Source organism: Emydura macquarii, unplaced genomic scaffold, assembly GCF_026122565.2.
Source record: "Emydura macquarii macquarii isolate MOO-44397 ecotype Brisbane River unplaced genomic scaffold, CSIRO-AGI_Emac_v2 contig_2531, whole genome shotgun sequence".
Taxonomy (NCBI): Eukaryota; Metazoa; Chordata; order Testudines; family Chelidae; genus Emydura; species Emydura macquarii.
In genome coordinates, this window is record NW_027132668.1 from 3,748,396 (window position 1) to 3,768,333 (window position 19,938).

A 19,938-nucleotide genomic window follows, 5' to 3' on the forward strand; every position below is an offset into this window, starting at 1 on the left:
GGTGCTTTATTTACAACAGGGGTTCTCAATCTTTTCTTTCTGAGCCACCCCTCCCCCCAACATACTATACAAAGTCCAGGGCCCTGCGGCCGGGAGGGGCTTGGGACTTCAGCTGCCGGGGGCAGGGGAGAAGTGTGCCAGATGGGGGGCTCAGGGCTTCTGCCCCATGAGGCGCCGGGCTCCCAGCTTTAACCATGTGGAGTGGGAGAGAGGAGGTCTCGAGGCTTCTGCTCCGCAGGGCTTGGGGCTCCTGGCTTTTAGCCCCACAGCGCGCCAGCGCTCAGGGCTCCCAGCTGGAGCCCTGTGGAGTACTGGAACTTCTGCCCCATATGGTGTCAGTGTTCATGGACCCTCTGAAATGACTTACAGCTCCTCAGGGAGCTGTGGGCTCCCCGTTGAGAACTGCTGCTTTACCATATAAAGATGGATTCACTTACCTAAAGAACATACAGAAGATTTCCATTCAGCTACAGTGGTAACATGGATTGCTAGAAACTTTTAGAAATGACTGGATGAATCCATACTGGTCAGACACCACTAACCAGCATTATCTTGTCCAAGATGTTAGAAGGATAGCACAATTGGTCTTTTATTCTTCTCCTGTTATGTACACCACTGCCCTCTGCTGGATACATTGTTCATAAACGACAACAGATACTTCTTGTATGCAGTATAGGTGTAGTAGCCATGTTGGTAGCAAGTGTGTGAGGTAACATCTTTTATTGGACTGGTCCAACAAAAGATATTACCTTACCCACGTTGTCTCACAGAGAATTAGCTGGACAACTAATTCATATTTAATGGTTCATTGTATGAAATTAACTTTAGAAGAGAGGACTATGTTTGTAGAAGGAAAGGTCTGAGTTGTACTTATTTATTTTAATGAGTCAGAGAAATACCTATTGCTGTGGTACCTATGTAGTTTGTAATGTGATTTTCAACTCAAATTCAATAGTTACCCAGAGTGAATGGTAGGGTAGCATGGATCACACAAACTATGCCCTTCCATCCTGTCCTGGAATATGTCTTTTCAGCTTGATTTTACCAGGTGCTGAGCAGTCTAGCCCTAATCCTGTAAAGCATGTGCCTAATATCCTTGACTTCAATGGAATGACTCTGAAAAAGGTCTGGAGGTTATAATTGATCACAAATTGAATATGAGCCAACAATGTGATGCTGTTACCAAAAAGGCTAATATCATTCTGGGGTGAATATAAGACATGGAAGGTAATTTTCCTTTTCTGCTCTGCTCTGGTGAGGCCTCAGCTGGAGTACTGAATCCAGTTCTGGGTGCCACATTTTAAGAAAATGATGGAAAAGGAAAGGGAGCCAAATGAATAAAAAATAAGAGTAAAAGTAATTTAGTTGTGCTTGTAGTTCCTGGATAGTCTTTAGCACATTTAGGTTGCACATTTAGCACATGATTACATTGACCTTTTTTTGCTCAGTTCATAAAACTTGTCAACTGGCCAAATTGGAAACTACAGAGAAGAGTAACAAAAATTATAAAAGGCTTAGAAAACCTGACCTATGAGGAAATAATAAAAAAAACCAGGCATGTTTAGTCCTGAGAGACTGAGGGGAGACATAAGTCTCAGATATGCTGAGGCCTATTATAAAGAGGATGGTGATCCACTATTCTCCATGTCTACTGAAAGCAGGACAGGAAGGAACAGGTGTAATGTACAGCAAAGGAAATGTAGGTTAGGTATTAGGAAAAGCTTTCTAACTATAATGATAGCAGAGCACTAGATCAGGCTTCCAAGGGAGGTTGTGCAATCACCATTATTGGAAGTTTTTAAGAACATGTTGGCCAAACACCTGTCAGGGACGGTCTAGATTTACTTGGTTGTGCCGCAGCTCAGGGGGCTGGAGGTGATCCCTTGAGGTCCCTTCCAACCCTGCAGTTCTATGACTCTCTGCTTAAAATTAAGCTTGTGCTTAAATATTTGATTAGGTAAAGTAGGTAGCACCCGGCAGGATCCTGTCGCAGGCGGGATGCACTACAGACACCAATGCCGTGGACAACTACACAGTGCAACACGTCTCCCCCACAAAGGAGCAGAGCTGTGACTACCCCGACGCTGTGGAACTAGAACTCACTCAAGCTCCGAAGAGCCCAGCACCCGAATCCTCGCACCAGCTGTGCTTATTAAGGCGAGCTGGGGGCGATGCTCACGTGACGCGAGGCGCGAGCTGAGCGCGCACGCGCGCAGCCCCATCCCTTCGGCCTCCCCCGCCCAGCCGAAGCTGCCTTTGGAACGTGAAACGTTCACTCACCGGGCGTTGGTGGGGCGCGGTTTGACATATTGCGTCACTTCCTGCCCTCGGGCCCCCTCCCCCCCCTGCAGCATTGTGGGTAACGGGTTGCGGAAGGAATCTCCGCGGGAAGATGGCGGCGCGGGGAGGCGGCCGGGGGGGGCGGACCCGGACCTGCTGCTGCACCCGGAGCTGCTGTCGCAGGAGTTCCTGCTGCTCACCCTGGAGCAGGTGAGGCCGGGGGGGGGCGCCCGGGGTCCCTGAGCGGAGTCGGCCGAGCCCCTCCCTTCCCCGGGCCCCATCCGACCCCGGGCCCCGCAGCGAGCCACGTCCCCTTTCCCTGCCCCCCGCGGCACCTGGGTCGTGCCGCCTCCTTGCCTGCGGGTGGGGGAGGTTTAGTGCCCGCGGAGAGGCAGCGCAGCGAGCCGGGGACATCGGGGGCGGAGCGGAGCGGAGCGGAGCAGGGTTTTCCCTCCCACCCCTCGGTCAGCTCGTGCCCGGCTCGCTTTGTACCAGTGACTGTTAGAGCTCGCTCGCTGTTAGACTGTGTGTGAGACTCTGTGACTGTGTGAGACTGTGTTAGACTGTTGTGACTGTTAGAGCTCGCTCACTGCCCTGGGAAACGGCCTGGCAAATAGCAAGCTGGTCCTGGAGAGGCGCTGGCCTCCACGCGGGGAGGGGACTCAGCTTCTGTTTAAGGCTTTATTTTAACACTCCCTCGTCGCTTTGGTTTGGAAAACTTGTTCGCCTTGGAAGCTGGCAGATTTGCCTAGAAAGTAAGAGAACATTTGCAGAGTTAGAGAGGAATTCATCAAACTGTTGGGTCGTTTTAAACATACGTCATTAAAATTCCCTGATCCGAAAGTAACTTTCAGAAAATTTACTAAGGGAAATTGTTGCCATTGGTTTGGGTTCACATCCTGCTTCAGCTGATGTCAGAGGGGTTTATTTGCTCTCAGTTTATGTGGAAATAGAATTGAGCACTGTTACCCTTAACTTGCTAAATTTTACACATGTGAGTAGTTACATCGAATGTTAATGTGCTGTCATGTGTTGAGTTACAGGCATAAGGGTTTACAGGTTCAAGGCCAGTATGTGTGGGAGAGAGTGTTTCCTTCTCATGGTTGGTTGTAGCTTAGAAAATCACCATTCTGTTATAGATGGTAGCTAGTAGAAATCTGCCTTTCACTCAAATGGTAGACGCTTGTACTTTGGGATCTGAGGAATCACGACTCCAGATCTAGGGAAAGATCAATTATGTGTGATTTTTATGAAGAGATCGTAGCTTCTCTGTAGATAAGATTGCAAATGCATTACAAAGCTCACTTGATCTCCTTTGTAACACAAAGAAATTCTCCTAATTTAAAATGTATGGCATTAAGTTTAATTGAACTAAAATGTGCTCTGAGAATTACTTAAATCCATTTATCAGATGGGCTAACAAGGGCTGTGATTCTGCTGTTGGATCCATGCAGGTATATCACTGTATCTGTGTGGAGCCTCACCACCATATGTATTGATGATCTACAATGTTATATAAATCACCTATTTCATTCATTGCTTTCATTCATTGTTAGTTATGCTAAATTAACTATTGAAAATTGAAGCACCATTAAAGTTGTTTACGTTTGAAAGTTTCTCCTGATAATAGTGGCTCTGTTCCTTTTCCCACAGAAGAACATACTAGTTGAAAATGATGCGAAGACTGACAAAGATGGCCTCACTAATCTCTATGTTCAACATGCCATACCATTGCCTCAGCGGGACTTACCCAAAAGTAGATGGGGGAAAATGATGGAAAAGAAAAGGGAGCCAAATGAATCAAAAAATGAGAGTAAAAGGTAATTCAATTGTCCTTGTAGCTCCTGTATAGCCTTTGGCGCATTTGGAACACCTGATTGGGTTGACCTTTTTCTGCTTAGTTCATAAAAGTTGTCAACTACAGTTTGTGTACATGTTGCTAGCACTTCTATCTAGGGGATGCTGTTGGAGAGATGTCAGAATGTATTACCATAATGGTGACCCAAAAGAGAAAGAAGTTCAATTGTAGCAATAGAACAGTTTTCATCAGTAGATCTCAAAGCACTTTGCAAAGAAGGTAAGCATCGTTATCCTCGTTTTACAGATGGAGATGGATAGGAGATGGAAAAACTTGGCATGTGTCATTGTTAACAGTAACATTCCTATTACTAATTATAATTGTTACTTAAATTTGAGATGTTACTATTAACTAACATTTACGTCTCAGAATTCAGCATCAAGGCGTAATATAACCAACTAAGTGTGAATGATATAGGGTATTTCTACTTTACAGAAACTATATTCACATGGCTATGCTGTCAGAACCCTGTAATGTCGGTGCAGCCTCCGCTGATGGAAGGAGTTTTTCAATCAGTATGGGAACACCACTTCCTTGGGCAATAGTAGTTACATCCACAGAAGCATTCTTCAATTAATATTGCTGCATCTACACTAGGGGTTAGGTCAATGTAGTTACATCAGTGAGGGGTATGGATTTTTCACACCCCTGACTAATGTAGCTGTGTTGACCAAACTTTTAAACGTAGAGCAGGCCATAGTAACTTATGCTTGCTCATTTGCTAGGAATTAAGTAAGGGACTTGGGGACTAGTCTGCAACAAAAGCGTGTTATACCTAATTCAAGACCACTTTTTGTATTAAACAATTCTTCTCTCATATGAGGCCTTAAACTCTACTTTGATCAGAAAATGAAATGGTCTGAACACTTTCCTTTATTTTATTTGTATTCCATTTCCAGACTGTGGTCCTAATTTGGTAATGTGATGTTCATGGGCAGATTTCTACACCCACACCAAATCCCTGTGATTTTTAAATGGCTTCCCTCTGCTTCACATTAAAGGTTCAGGGACTGGGTTTCCGACAGTTTTATGTGAATAAATCACATAGACGACTCAATGTATTCATAAAGAAAGTGTCTGTATGTATGCACCTCCACAGTGCTATAGCCAATTAGCTTCCAATAACTGTTTATTAAAATAAAAATGTGTGGCTAAGCAAATTTTGGCTTGGAACTTGTTCAACAATAACTTAACTGTTAGAATTTTTTTTGGCCAGTTGGTCTTTGCTTTTTCATGTGCACAAAAGATTCTAGAGGCATTGGCATTCTTGCAGACCTGAACACACAGTCTCATATGTCAGCCGGAATTGCATTTTAGGGATAGGTATGCAGATGAACACACCAGGAAACCTACATTCCTTAATAATTCCTATACCTGAGAATGCCACTGTGTATAGATCTCCTACTTGAGCAGAGTTTGAGTTTACACATTAGAAATAATTTTGATGGCACAAATAAAAAAGTAATGAATATATGGAAACCATAGACTAGAAATAGGCCTGTTTAGACCTCACTGTATTTTTCTCTAAGAGTTTTATTGTTAAGGTTACTTTATTGGTGTTTAATATATTATATGTTGAAAGTGCCAGTTACTGTTTAGCCACTATTAGGCAACTTCAAGACTTTTCAGTATTTAACATGCTGTTCATATTCAACACTTAACAACCCAATAAAACATGAGCCAAACAAAATTTTTTATCTTTTTACTGCCAGTATTAATGATGCACACAGTTTGGAAAGGGTGGGAGGGGACTTCTGGAGGCTTTTGAAAATTTGAGACTTAGAGCAGCTTTGGTAATTAAAACTAAAACAGACACTGAGAAACTTCAGAATTATTGTAGCACCCTAGTGAGATGAATCAAGGTAATTCACACAGCTTTTAGGGGTGAATTCTGCCCCCTCCTTCATGTCTGATGGCCTTGGAGTGGAACTAATATGGTTCTACTCTGCATGAGATGGAGCAGAATTTTGGGAGCTTACAAAAAGGGTACCAATCTTCTGTGCACTGTAGAGTTCAACTCCACCAGACTGCCTCAATGTTGATGTGCAGAAGAGTTTTGAGAGTGCTGGGAGTGGATCCACTAGGTATACCCTTTACCACGATATGGAAGCTGCTTTAGTGATAAAGGTGGATTGCTGCCAAAGAATGGGTTGCCTGCTGTGGAGATTGGAGAGAAGGATTCTTCCTTCACCCTTCCAGACCTGGAAGAACTCCCCAGAGCACAACACAGCTGTCTAGACTGTGTGCTGGGGCTAGGAGATGGGCCTTAGGCAGTTTACACCTATCTGTTGTTTCAGGATATCTGTCTGCAGGCTCAGGAAGACAACAGTGCATCATTTTGCATTTGGTACACGTTCAGCAGGTAATCTTCACAACTTTAAAGATTACAAATTGAATTGTTTTTTAATGGAAATTTAAGTTCTGCAGAAACAGAGTTGCTTGCCCAGGAGAAGTTTCCTGCTTTAGTGTCTTCCTTAGGAATATGTTATTTATACAATATTACACTGTTATTTGTGATAACAAAGGTGCTGTTACTCTTCAAAAATACAGTATGAGTGAGGCCAACAATATTAAATTCCAAATATCCTACCTAAACATATATGTAGCTCCTGAGTGTCAGTCTCCATAAGTATTTAAAGAGCAATCCTTGATTCGGACATGTGTTCTACATCTGTGTACAGTGGTTCATTGGGGGTGGACTTTGAAAGTATCTGTTATGAAGTGCTTTCAAATTAGGGTGCTGTTGTCAGGAATAAAAGTCCAAGGTGAATGGTAGAGAGTAACTCACTTCATTTGTGTGTGTAGGTTGCTTTTTATAAGATTCCTTAAATACTGTGCTCATTTAAGTGTTAAATTAATGGATTCATTAAACACAATTGCTGTGTATAATGAAAGGCAAACCTAATGGCCAACTTTGATGCACTATCCGTTAATGTTGTCCTGTGAACATGGATGCATGTGCACTCTAACTGTTACTCTTTTCATTTTTAAAGAAACTTTTGTGTTATCACACAGCAGATCTCTGGAATTTCTTCTATTTTTGCATTTAAAGGCTATCAGCAACTCCTTTTTAGTTGTTCTAAAATCATGATGTTGCAGTTGAATCAGAAGGATGTCATGACCTGGTTATTAAACATGATTGTACATAAAATATAGACTGGGTTTATCATTGATTCTTATTTACATTTTATTAATAACCATGTATATCTAAATGATTAATATGCATAGTCACCTCTCTGATACTTCTTGTAAGACTTTATCTGATCAACTTTCAATTTTATGTTCTCTTCTATGAAATGCATTACAAATATAAAGTATTGTCATATGAGAAATCAGCAAACTGAATGTTTGACACTGCAATCTATTAATTAATGTATGAATATTCAAGTTCCTGGTGATTGTGTCTTATCCATGTCCCTGAGATTAAGTAATTTTTGGTCCTGTGTAAAGGATTGTGTAAAGAAACAGTTATGTTAAAATGTTTACTTTTTGCCACTTATGCAGTTTGTTTGCCTTTTGAATTATTTTTTGGATCTACACAATTTGATTGTGTTCCTCTATTTATAAATAAAATATTTAATTAGCCTGACTTGGCTGCACGTAGTTTCAAAAGCATGACCTATTCCAACAAAAAATAACCAGGAAATTAGGCCCAGTATTTTGGCTCAGGAACAATTTATTTCAGAGATAGGGATGTGCTTTCTTGCTAAATATTTTCACTAATAGTCTAACTAGCCCCTGTTTGGCCTTCCTCACCATAAGAAACATGAACAAATGTAGATGTTAGGAGCACTGATTTTTTTTTTTAATAAAATTTCAAATTACCAGTGAATCTTAACTTAGATGAAGAAGGCAGTTCACAGCTGCTCAGGTAGTTGCCTTTTACCTGCAGTAAATTGCATCTCTTTTGATACAGTCTAACCTTTAAATAGCTGTAAATAGTAATATTAAGGCTCACTGCTAAATTTGACAATCGTATTGTTTGGAATGAGTTTTTAAATCAGCTAGCTTGATATTTTTGAAGCAATTGCTTTAATCTAAATTGGAGTGAGTAAAACAGTTTAAGGAAAGCTACACTGACAAAAATTGCCAAATTAAGCTAGATTAATTTTTTAAATTATCTATTTGCATTGTTTATATCTTGAGTTATTAACTGAACTCTTGATAATCTAGTTTGTATTTCTGAGAACTTTAAAACTTGTATTTTCAGTGTCACAACTGTGGAAGGCTTACGGAAACGACCACTAATTGTATTTGATGGTAGTTCAACGAGTACAAGTATAAAAGTGAAAAAGACAGAAAATGGAGCTACTGATCGTCTAAAACCTCCTCCAGCCGGAATAACTGCCAATACTTTTAGGAGATTATCTGTTCCTTCAAATGCCTCAACATACATTTCAGCCTCCAGTTTCTCGCAGGAGGCTAAACCAGAAACTGGGAAGAATGAGGCTAAACAGAACAATGTTCCAGTGACTAATAGTGTATTGGCTAAACTGAAGTTGCCACCTTTGACCCCTGTAGCAGGAGCTACTATTGTGAAATTAAAGAGAGCAGCTCCAAAAGAAGAATCTGAATTAGTGGTATGTATGTTCTCACCACTGTATAGTGTTTTTTGTAAATTTTTTCATTGGGCATATGGAGGAGCAGGTAGGTCCTCTGATCCCTATACAGAGAATCCTTTTTATGCCATAATAACTGTAATATTTTAGTTTTATCTTGAAAATTAATTTACGTTTCTATAATGGTTTGGTATATGCATTACTGTAGTACCTAGAGGCCCAAATCAAGATCAGGGACCCCATTATGGTTGGGAGTATACAAACACAAAATAAGAGACAGTCATTCTCCTAAAAAGTTTATAGTCTAAATAGACCAGACAGAGAAAAGGGAGGGGAAACGGGCACAGAGAGATGAAGTGTCTTGCCCAAAAGTCGCCTTAGAGCTGGGATTAGAACTCTGGTCTCTTGATTTCCTGTTTTATATTTTATCCATTATTAGAGCATACTGCCCTCCAGTATAACACTAATTCTTTAGCACTCATCACTCATATTAATAATTAGTATTGCAGAATCACCTAGGAGTCCCAGTCCTGGGCCAGAATTCCATTGTCTATGTACTCTTCAAACAAAAGAAAATGATTCTTGTCCCAAAGAGCTTATAGTCTAAGTACAAGAAATGGGACATCAGGTGGTCAGATGAATGAGCACAAGGAAACGATAAAGCAATACAGGTCAGTATGATAGGCAGCTCTCAGCATATCAGCTGCCTAACCGTTATCAAGTTGCTTTTGAGGCATGGCAAAGAAGAGTTTCAGAAGGGATTTAAAGGAGTACAATGAGGTGGCTTTTATGAATGTTGATGGGGACAGCATGGGAGAGAGCATGAAGGTATTTGAAAACTTAAAAAGTGGGTGATGAAGGGTGGTGTCATTGGCAGGGCAGAGGCTGAAGTTGGCATTGCGATAGTATCTGACAGATAGGTAGGTTGGGAAATAGAGTGTGAAAGGCCTTGAACTTAGTCTTCACTTTCATGCCTGATGCATTGGAGAAGTAGGACCTAGTGGAGTGATGCAAAGAAAGGTTTCAAGTGACAAGCTGAAGGAGTGATCTTTGCAGCAGCATTTTGAGTGTGGCTGTGAGTGGGGCAAGATTGCATTTGTCAAAGCCAAAGGAGAGGATATTGAAGTAATCAAGACACACCTAGGTGAGGGCCTGGATGAGAATTATAGCTGTGTGGACGGAGAAGAGGCCATATTTTTAGAGATATCAGGCAGGAAGAATTGGCAAGGTATGAGGAGCTAGAGAAGGCAATGTCCAAGATAACATCCAAATTATAGGGGTTGAGTGACAGGGAAGATGGTGGTATTGTCCACAGTGATTGAGAAGGAGGGTGAGAAAAGAGAGACTAGAAACTCTCTTTTGGCCAGTTGGATCTTAAGCTGACAACTGGACAGCCACAAGATGCCAGAAGCACAGGCTTAGATTTTAATTTGGACTGGGGGGGGAGAGATCTGAGAGTTGTAAGCATAGAAATAGAGGATAGTTGTCCTTGAGTAATCTTATTTACATACAAATTCAAGGTATAAAGGGCAAAGAGGAAGAGACCACAGATAGAAACCTGAGAAACCCCCCTCCTGAAAATTTTAGGGTAGATGAGGAGGATTCTCTAAATGACACGCTGAAGGAATGACTAAAGAGGTAGAAGAAAAACCAAGAGAGGATTGAGTCCCAAAAAACGAAGGAGGGCAAGATCTTGAGAAGGGAAGTATAGGCAATGGAGCTGAAAGCAGCCAACAGGTAGAGGAGGAGGGAGTGCTGGTTCTAAGTATTGACCAAAAAGAGATCATTAGAATCTTTTGAGAACTGGTGCAGTGAAGTGCAAGGGATAGAAGATAGATTGAAAATAGTACTTTACATCTGTTCCTTAGTGCACTACTGTCAGGTAGTATAGCTAATACAATTTTTATCCCAAAAGATCTCCAAGGATTTAAATTAGGCTCAGCCAATATACAGGGATATTGACTGACATCAAAGTATTACTTACCAATGTAATGTGGCTACGTTTGGGTGAAACAGCAACGTTTCATGGGAGTTTAGGGAAGGAATGAAAAAATATCTTTTCAAATTGGAACTGCAGAAGGAATTTTAGGTAGGCAGAATGTAAATTACCTGAATTAAGCTGGTATCCTGAGAACATTTTAACTTCTCTACCCTTTAATAATGCTTACCTCTTAAGGATAGAGCTCGAGTCCCAGTTCGAGGAGACGTACACTAGCTTTGGTTGAACTAGCACATTAAAAACAGAAAGTAGCTGCAGCAGGAGGACCTGCCTGCACCAAGTATATACCTGTGGTTTCTGACAGGCACAAACTTGAGGCAGTTAGCCCATCACACTGCTAGGGCTACGTTCTGTTTTTAGTGTGCTAGGTCCTTCAGAGTTAGCTTGAGTATGTCTCCTTGAGCTGAGAATCATACCCCCAGCTCAAACCATAGACATACCTTTATAGCACTTTTCATCCACAGATCTCAAAACACTTTCTCAAAGGAGGCCAAGTAGAATAAGATATTCCCATTTTACAGACGGGAAAGTTGATGCTGTGAAGAATGCCATGGGATTTCTAAATGCTCAGGCTCTCATTTGTATGTTTAATCTCAAAGGCAGCTCCTCCAGCAACACTTCAAAGCCACGCTGAAGCACTAGATCAATGCTGACCCAGCAGGAGTGCCACCTACTGAAACATCACTAAATTACTTCAGTGTTTTAGATACTGATCATGTCCAAACTTAAATAGGTTTTGGAATTTGTTTAGTTCACAGCACAAAGCTGTTGTGTGGTACATCAGAGGTTTTGTTACCTATTACATATTTACATAAATTGATGTTCAGAATGGATTACAATTGACATTGTTGAAATCAAAAGCTTTACTGCAGTTTAGATTAAATGAATACAAATAATTTAGGCCCCAGTTTAGCAAGATAGTTAAGCGTGTGCTTAAATTCGAGCTTGTGAAGTCAGAGTGAATACTCATGCTTAATGTTAGATACATGTTGCTGAATCAGGTCATAATGAATGGGCAAATGGTTTAATTTAACTTTGCTGTTCATTAATCAATGGCTTCAGAGTTAGTAGAAGAAATGGCTTTTTCCATAATTTTCCATAATTAAATAAAACCATTTCCGTAATGTGGTAAAGAATCTTCAACATATGAGAGATACTGCAGTTGGGAATATTACTGTGCAGCATTAAATTAGCAAAACAGTTTTAACATTGGTCTTTGGCAAGACTTGAAGTGACAAATGGTTCCACTAGTGCGAAACCCAGTGGACTTCTTGCCTATTAGCGCTTGCCATTTCAGGCATGTTGCTTTTTGTTTTTAAGAACTGCTCATGGTGTTGGTGTTAATCTGTAAAGTATTTGGTCTGGTATCCTGATTACCTTAAAGACCATCTCTCTTTGCAACTTCCCCGTGGCTGATATTAACTGAATTGCTGCTCATAACACCCAGATTTGCACCCTTAAAGGTTGGTGTCAGAGTCTGTGGTGAAGTGTGCTTGAGTCTGGAACCTGCTCCCCTGTTTGGTCTGCCAGAACTAGTTTGACTTTCAGGGCATTGTGCAAAGAGCAGCTGTTTATCCAGGCCTTTGCCTATCTAAATGACTGGAGACTTTTTCTTAGTTTCTTCTTATTTATGATGACTGTTGGAGATTGAGTTGGAGGTTGTCTGTTTGCTGCCAATTGTCTGATGAATTTTTTGTTTTTAAATTTGGAAGTGTACCCAGAGGCTTAAGAAGTGGATTCCTCATTTATATATGGTAGTGTAAAGAAATATCTGATTTTCCCTAGTTTTAATTTTTCAGCACTTTTATTCAAGTAGCCTTTTAATTGTTTTTGACTAGAGCAGCATTTTTAAGATTCTTCAATGTTTAAAAATAAGATTTAATTATTTACTTTTCAAGAATAGATTATATTCCTGTATTTTCTTTAAAAATTCTTCTTTGACTAAAGTTTGGGCCATGAAGTTCTTATCCCTCTCACTAGGGATACGTTTGGTAAAACACTCGTGCTCACCACAACAAAAAATTGATGAGTTTGCAAGAGGTTAGATTTATCAGCCTTTATAGATTTTCTGCTTCCTTTTTACTTTTTGGTAAGCCTGACATTTTAACTTCCTCCACAAGGTGGCAACAAAAAGCTTCTATAATGGTGCTTATAGCACAAAAGTGCTCAGCTAACCAGCTCTGGGTGTTGTACAATAATTACTAAATACTGTCTGGTGCAGCATATCTAATATTAGTTGTATACTGTCTTCTATTTCAGAATGACTTAAAACCTACAGAAGCAAAGAAGAAAATCCAGCATGTAACATGGCCATGAAACAGTAGGGTCCTGGAAATGTAAATATATCACTCCTATAGTTCAGAACAGATAAGTCATATTTGAACAGTTTAAGTACATTTCTCTTTAAACTATACAGGGATTCAGATTGTTGTGGAGTTTTCTTAAAATGTTTGAAAGCTCCCTAATATAAAGCTGGAAGCATATTCTCACCAATCACCTTAAGAGTGTCTACTATCTTGCACTGAGCGTGGTTTCACTTCCCCCTTCAAAAGGTGGTGGTATTACTAGATACTAAAAAAACCCCCTGCTTTTGAATTGTCAAGTATACTACTACATGTCCCTACAAAACACCTGTATGGGCTTATGTTCATATTTTATGCTATACAGCTAAATTCAGTTTAGTAGGTCATATCCTGGCTAAATACCTAACAAAATTATTGAGGTTCCAGGTGGTATGAAAAATTGTGCATCCAAACCCTGCTGGTTTCCAAAAGATAGTTACTTAAACAATGTAGTATAAAATCATCCCATTGACAGGTCTTATTCTGGAGAAAGTTATTTTTGTTATACAGAATAAAACTATGGAATTTTATTTGTATTACACTTGAAATACAGGTTAAGTTGGTAATAACAGATGAACTATGTAACATCTTTGCTTCAAATTGAAGCTTCTATAGTCATTTGAGATAAAAAATACACATGGAAGCACATTAGAATCTATATTCAGTATGAATCTGAGGAAAAGTAATGAATGGATTAGTGCCATGCTCTTATATACACACATCTATGTGCCTGTGTGTGCACAAGTTTCTCTTGTTATCCCAATGATTATAATGCTTGTTAATATAAAGTGGGAAATCAAGGAATGTAGGCCAACAGTCTCCTCTCATCAACATATAAAGAGGCAACAATCGCTGCATTGAGTATAGTATACTCTTAACAATGTCTTGCCTCTTTCCTACATGTGACAATTTTAAAATAAAAATATTGGTTTTTCTTTGAATCCCAGTATATAGCATCTAGATTATTACTTGTGTGGTGTAACACACTGGATCTGGTCTTATGTTAATTAAAATAAATGGCAAAACTATTGATTTTCAGTAGTTAAATTGGCCCGATCCTGCACCTACCTTTGGTGTATGTGGTAAATAGTAATGCTTCTATATGCAAAAACTAATATGAAATCTGTGTTCCTCCCATAGTAAAGCATTTCACCACAGAATTTAAACTTGAAGAAATCCTTTTGCTGGCTTAATGAGCCAATTAAAATGCTGTCAACAGCGATCTGAAAGTTTACTTAGAATTTTTTTAAATGTATACATATTGAAAACGAACAGTACTCTACATCGGATGTGGTTGTGACAGGAGTTTTCCATTCATTATTATGGAATCAAAGGCACTTCTGAATGCTGTAAAATGGTAAGAATGATGTGTGTTTTTTAAATATTGTGTGCTCGTTCCCTTTTACTAAACACTAAAACCTGTATGCAGGTTTTGTACTTCAGTACAGCAAAGTTTCACATGGTAATGTATATTTTCTATGTAAAGAGTGGTCTTTTAAGTAGTTTTATCCTATTTAAATAAATGAATTAAAAGTAATCTTTTAAGTAGTGTGGATCTGTTTTGTAATGTAATTAGGCCTGTTCAGTTGAAATAGTAATGTAGAAGTGTGCTCAAAGTCACTGAGATTACTCCTGCTTAAAGTTAATCATGTGCATAAGTGTTTGCAATATTGGGATTGCAATTTTGGTAAATGATACATCTTTTTCGCGAAACCGTCACATAAACCTAACAAGTAATTCCTTAATTTTAGAACTCCCAGCACAATAGTTATTGTGACGTCTTGCTTAGGGCAACCAGAATTGTGAGCCACCATGTTACTGCTCTGCCTCAGGAAGAGTGAGTTTTGCTGCTGCTGCTGAACTTTGTTTTAGCTGCCTGATACACCAGCTTGTCTGCTTTGCCACTTCAGGACTCTGCCAGTCCCAAGTTTGCCTGGCAAATAAGTCAGTGAATCCAAGTTCCCCGCAGATGTCCTCCTGCAGTGTTCAGTCCCTTTCAGTGGACACTCACAGAAGTTAAGTTCACTGCCTCCAAAGAGACAGCATACATCAGCCTGTCAGATTAGCTGAAGACTTCAAAATAGCAGCACTGAGATGATTTTGTAACAAAACAAGAATAAGTTTAACAACAAAGAACCTAGGCTTAAATGATTTCAAGTAAGAGTGAAAGAGATATGAAAGGGTACAAACAAAACACACTTTCTAGTGACTAAAACTTACCTTCAGAAAGTTAGTCTTTGTCTAACCAGGTGTCTCACTTATAGTCAGTTCCCAGAGACTCAGCCCCCGTGGCTGAAGGATCCACCTTTCTCAGATTTCAAAAGCTCTGCTCTCGTGTTCCTCAGGTGAGGGATGCCAAAATGGCTTTCTGTTTCTGCTTACATTTCCCAAAGTGCATTGTCTCTGTTTCAAGAGCCTGGAAGGCTTCCTGGAAGTACATCATCCATCCCCAATCGTGATAGTTAATTGATCATCTCCCTCACTCGCTAGTTTGATGGCTTTTTTACCTTACATATAAATGCACTTCCATTGTTTCTGGTCTCACTTTGCTCAATTTCCATTGGAGACACAGTCAATCAGGCGAAACAATATTCCTTTGTCTAGGACAAGCTGAGCTTATGCACTACTTACCAAACACATTTTAAGAATATATTTCCAGCACACATTTATAATTCTTTATATACTGCCCATACATGCATCATGCAATAATATTAATGAGCAATGTGTTACCAGTTTCCATATAATATCTTACATGATGCCTTTTGTACGTACAGGTTATGGCAACCGAATTTGTACATGTAGGTCAAACTTTCTGGCTATTCCGTAACTAAAGGTCCTTGAATATAAATTATGTTCATTCTTGGAAGAAAGACTGCACAGTTTAGGAATTTATTTGAAAGGCAGATATTTTCTAAATAATTGAGATACATACATTTTCAAACAGAAATAAAGGAATAAATTGGCAAAACAGTTAAAACCATAAATCTTTTCATATTTCTAAAATGTCATTTTTAAATGCTTTAACAATTTTCTTGATAGCCATATACTTGATTATCTTACAAACCACCACACAACTTAAACTAGCTTAAAGAATGAACGTGATCAACATATTTTGATCAAATACCGAGCTCCTAGAAGACAGATACCAATGACAGATAAAGAGCTATTTGTTCAAGTATCCCTTTCTTGCAGTCTCTAGTGTTCTGTAATATGATGGTTATATTTAAAGAACCCTTAGTTCTTGTTCTTGTTTTAAGGTGAGAGGGGGGGAACCATTAGATCTGATTTGACCTCAACTATGCTCTAGGGAAGAACTGGCTTTGTCTACCCTCAGTTATGCTAGATTTTAAGTAGACATTTCCCTGCTCTGGTTGTGTATGTTTAAATAATCTGAACAGCATTTTTAAATGTTTAATTTTATTCAGATTAACTTTCTGATATTTTCCCCCATAAAATAAATGGCCACATGTCTCCATGCTACTCATTTAAAAAACAAATCAAAGAACATCAGGGGTTTGGTTTTATTTTTAACAATACAAGATAATAGAAAAACTCTAGGCCAGATCTAGTTTTTCCACTGCTGACAGTAAAACCTGGAGGAAGGAGTTTAGGAAAGGAAAATTCTTCAAGATTCTCCTTGAAAAATTTTCCATTTTGTCTTGGCTTCAATTTTGGCTCCCTGAGGGATAAGTCAGGTGGATGCATAGAAAGCTAGGGAGTCCATGTCTCCATGCTTGCCTTGGGACAGCCTATGTTCCCATCTGCTTCCTTAAAGTTATATTGCTAAGGCAACTCCTGTCCCTGGCTGTTCACAGAGGCTTCATCCACAAAAATGGGTTCTTTAGGGTTTACCCTCTCGTGCACCTATATCCTGACTCATAAAGGGGGCTGCAGAAATCACTGATTGCTTCCCTTCTGTACAGGATAGAGAAGATTTAGACATGAATTCCAGGGCTTCATCCAATCCAGTTATGCCTGGTTCAGCTCACTGCTGTAGAAATGAGTTGCAATGCTATTGTATTTTGCGTCAGAATTTTTCACTCAGATGTTGATTTGCTTTTTGCCATGGTAGCTGCTTCTGTTGCACACCTATTTCGCAAAGTTTCAGTGATAACTTAAAAAACAATTGTAATAAAATCAATGTGTTGTTGTGTGACAGTAATTCCATGTCCCATGTAATAATCTAAGTATTCTGAGAGGTGATACTTTTATGAAAACAGTGAGAGCTGGTCGGTGAGATGAAGTTCAAGTACTTTGGGTTAGAACACTTTTCTGTATGAATGTATTGTTCCAGCTTACTAGGGGGCTTGTGGGGAAAACAATTAAGGAAACAACACAATGGCTCCAGATAAGCAACCTCCAAACAAACACTTCAGGGGCCATTACAAGCTGGTGAGAGAAAACATTGCCTCTAGTCAAAATGCAAGCCTTGTTTTGTCAGTGTGGGAATCCAGAGACTGAAAGAACACTAAACAGTTAAAAAGCCCTTTTTGGAGGTCAGTTTTCAAGGGGGGGGGCAGGTTGACACAGAAAGAGGCTCTGCAGAAATCAGAAAGATTTGGGTATTTCCCAGATCCAGGAAATGGTGAGCCTTAGGGAAAGTCAAGTATGTATATAGGCTGGTTTATTGTTTTTTAAGATGGGTTGTCTTTGAAATGCTGTTCTAAATTAATAATACTTTTCTTTAAGAAAGCTGTTTGGTCACTGGTTACCACTGTTGTTACTCCTGGAGGGAACAGATATGCAAGGAGCTAAGCCTGTCAGATGTGCTAAGCTAATTGCAGTTAGCACCACTAACTACAGCTCAATGCCTGGTCTGAAAGTGGGAGAATTGTGTGATTCCACCTAAAGAGACAGTCTTGATCAGGGGTGTCAAACATACGGCCCACGGGTTGCATCCGGTCTTCAAACCTTTTTGATCCAGCCTGCGTCCGGCCAATTTTTTTGAGAGGTGCTGCCGACCAAAGTGAGGGCATTGGCACTTAAAGATATCTCTCTGCGTCTGGCATCGACGCTTTAAGACTCTTAAACCGGCAATGCATTGGCACTTAAAGAGATTTCTCTGCCTACGGCATTGCCGGTTTAAGAGTCTTAAAGCGTCGATGGCGGACACAGCGAAATCCCTTAAAGTGGCAATGCACTTAGGTCCCCTGCGAAATCCCGCCGCCGAAAAGGGGAAGATGGCCCGAATTTTTTGCCGGAGGGTATTGTATGGCCCCTGTGAAGTGCAGTTTACGACAATTTGGCCCGTCACCATCAGCGAGTTTGACGCCCCTGGTCTTGATGATGGCTTAAGACCTGAGAGAAGAAGATGCACTCAAAGTGACCAGCAGGGGTCAGAGGTGTAGTTAGCAGTGACTTTTGGGTTATTCTAGATTTTGCACAACACAAATACACTCCGTAGCTGACTTGAAAGTTGTCATACTTTTTTTTTTAAAAGAACCTTCTAAAACAGACTTCAGCAAGAAACTGCAGAGCTGGAACTCATATGCAAACTTGACACAATCAAACTGGGTCTGAATAGGGACTTGGAATAGTTATCTCATTACAAGAAGTAATTGTCACTGTTCACACATTCTCACCTTCTAATCAATGGTTGTGAATAGGCCTCATCTACTCTAACTGAATGGACTTTGCTAACAACTACCCTTCCCATTGTCGTTCTTTACCCTTGTGTGTGTGTGTGTGTGTGTGTGTGTGTGTGTGTATATATATATATATACCCCCTATCTGATTTCTATTTCTTGCATCTGATGAAGTGGGTTGCAGCCCACGAAAGCTTAGGCCTGCAGAAATTTAATTTGTTAAAGTGCTACAGGACTCTCGTTTTTGCTGTATACAGATTAATACGGCTTCTCCTCTGGAACTTTTCACAAATACCTAGAGTACCTCTTGGTTGTTCAGGTCCTCACCTACTTTTTTTTAAAGAACACTGTCAAGAAGTTCAGGCCCCAAGCTTGACCTGTTAAAACTATTAACATGAGTCAGTCAGAAGCTCAACCTGGGGAAGAAACTAATCATGTTACTGCCTCCTGCAGGAGGCAATTTCAGGAAAGAAAAGCTACAGGAGGCTCCCTTGGAATTTCCTGAGGAAGAATGCATTTGTGTGGTTTGACAAAGCTTTTTTCAGAAGTATAAGAGGGAATTCTTAGTCACTGTGATCCAACTTTTCACTAGAATTAAACCTAAAATAACAGTATCTTGTAAGAAAATTACTATTTGTTTTCTGCTTCCACATTTATTTTGAGTACTGTTACTTCTGTGTTTGTTTTCAAATGAAGGAATTATTTTTGTATGAAAAGTAGAACATAAGCAGTTCTTTTGAGGGTCACATGATGCCCAAATAGTTGGCTGAGAGAATAACAAATGGTATGTGCAACCATTATAGTAGAATCAAAATGACCTACATTAGGACTTCTAAAAATCCATTGGTTTCAGAGTAATAGCTAAATGATGAGAGAGGTTTCCAGCATACAATTTACAAGCATGTTTCATCTCATTCGTTGTAGTGCACCAGCTTGCACAGCTGGTGACATCATATGAACTCTGCTGGAACATAAAACTGGCAGAGAGGGAGTGAGTTGGGCTGTCAGAACTTTTCAGTATGTTGTACAGTTTTTCAAAATTTAATTTTCTGACATTGAATGATGTAAAGATAAAACAGACCTAGGATACTAGAAAGCAGCACTTACCTTTACCCCTGAGGCCTGCTGCATGCTTCAGCAGACAGTAAATTAAATTCTAAATATACTGCTTTCCATTGTTGATTCAACCAGCATACTAATCTAAAACTGATGAACTTAAACAATAAACATAACAAATAGGATGGATGAACCTGACTTTAGTTCTCTGTAGATAACAAGCTTGGAAGTCTGTTTAATGCCTAAGTTAGTGGAATAT

General features: G+C 39.8%; 1 protein-coding gene across 1 annotated transcript; it reads left to right on the forward strand.

Moving 5' to 3' along the window:
• Positions 1-2,392: 2,392 nt before the first annotated feature.
• Positions 2,393-14,586, forward strand: CUNH2orf49 (chromosome unknown C2orf49 homolog). The gene is given in 5 exon segments (XM_067563530.1): positions 2,393-2,420; positions 2,423-2,490; positions 3,934-4,100; positions 8,349-8,718; positions 12,956-14,586. Coding segments are annotated over 5 exon segments (690 nt in total). The 3' UTR covers positions 13,013-14,586.
• Positions 14,587-19,938: the final 5,352 nt, after the last annotated feature.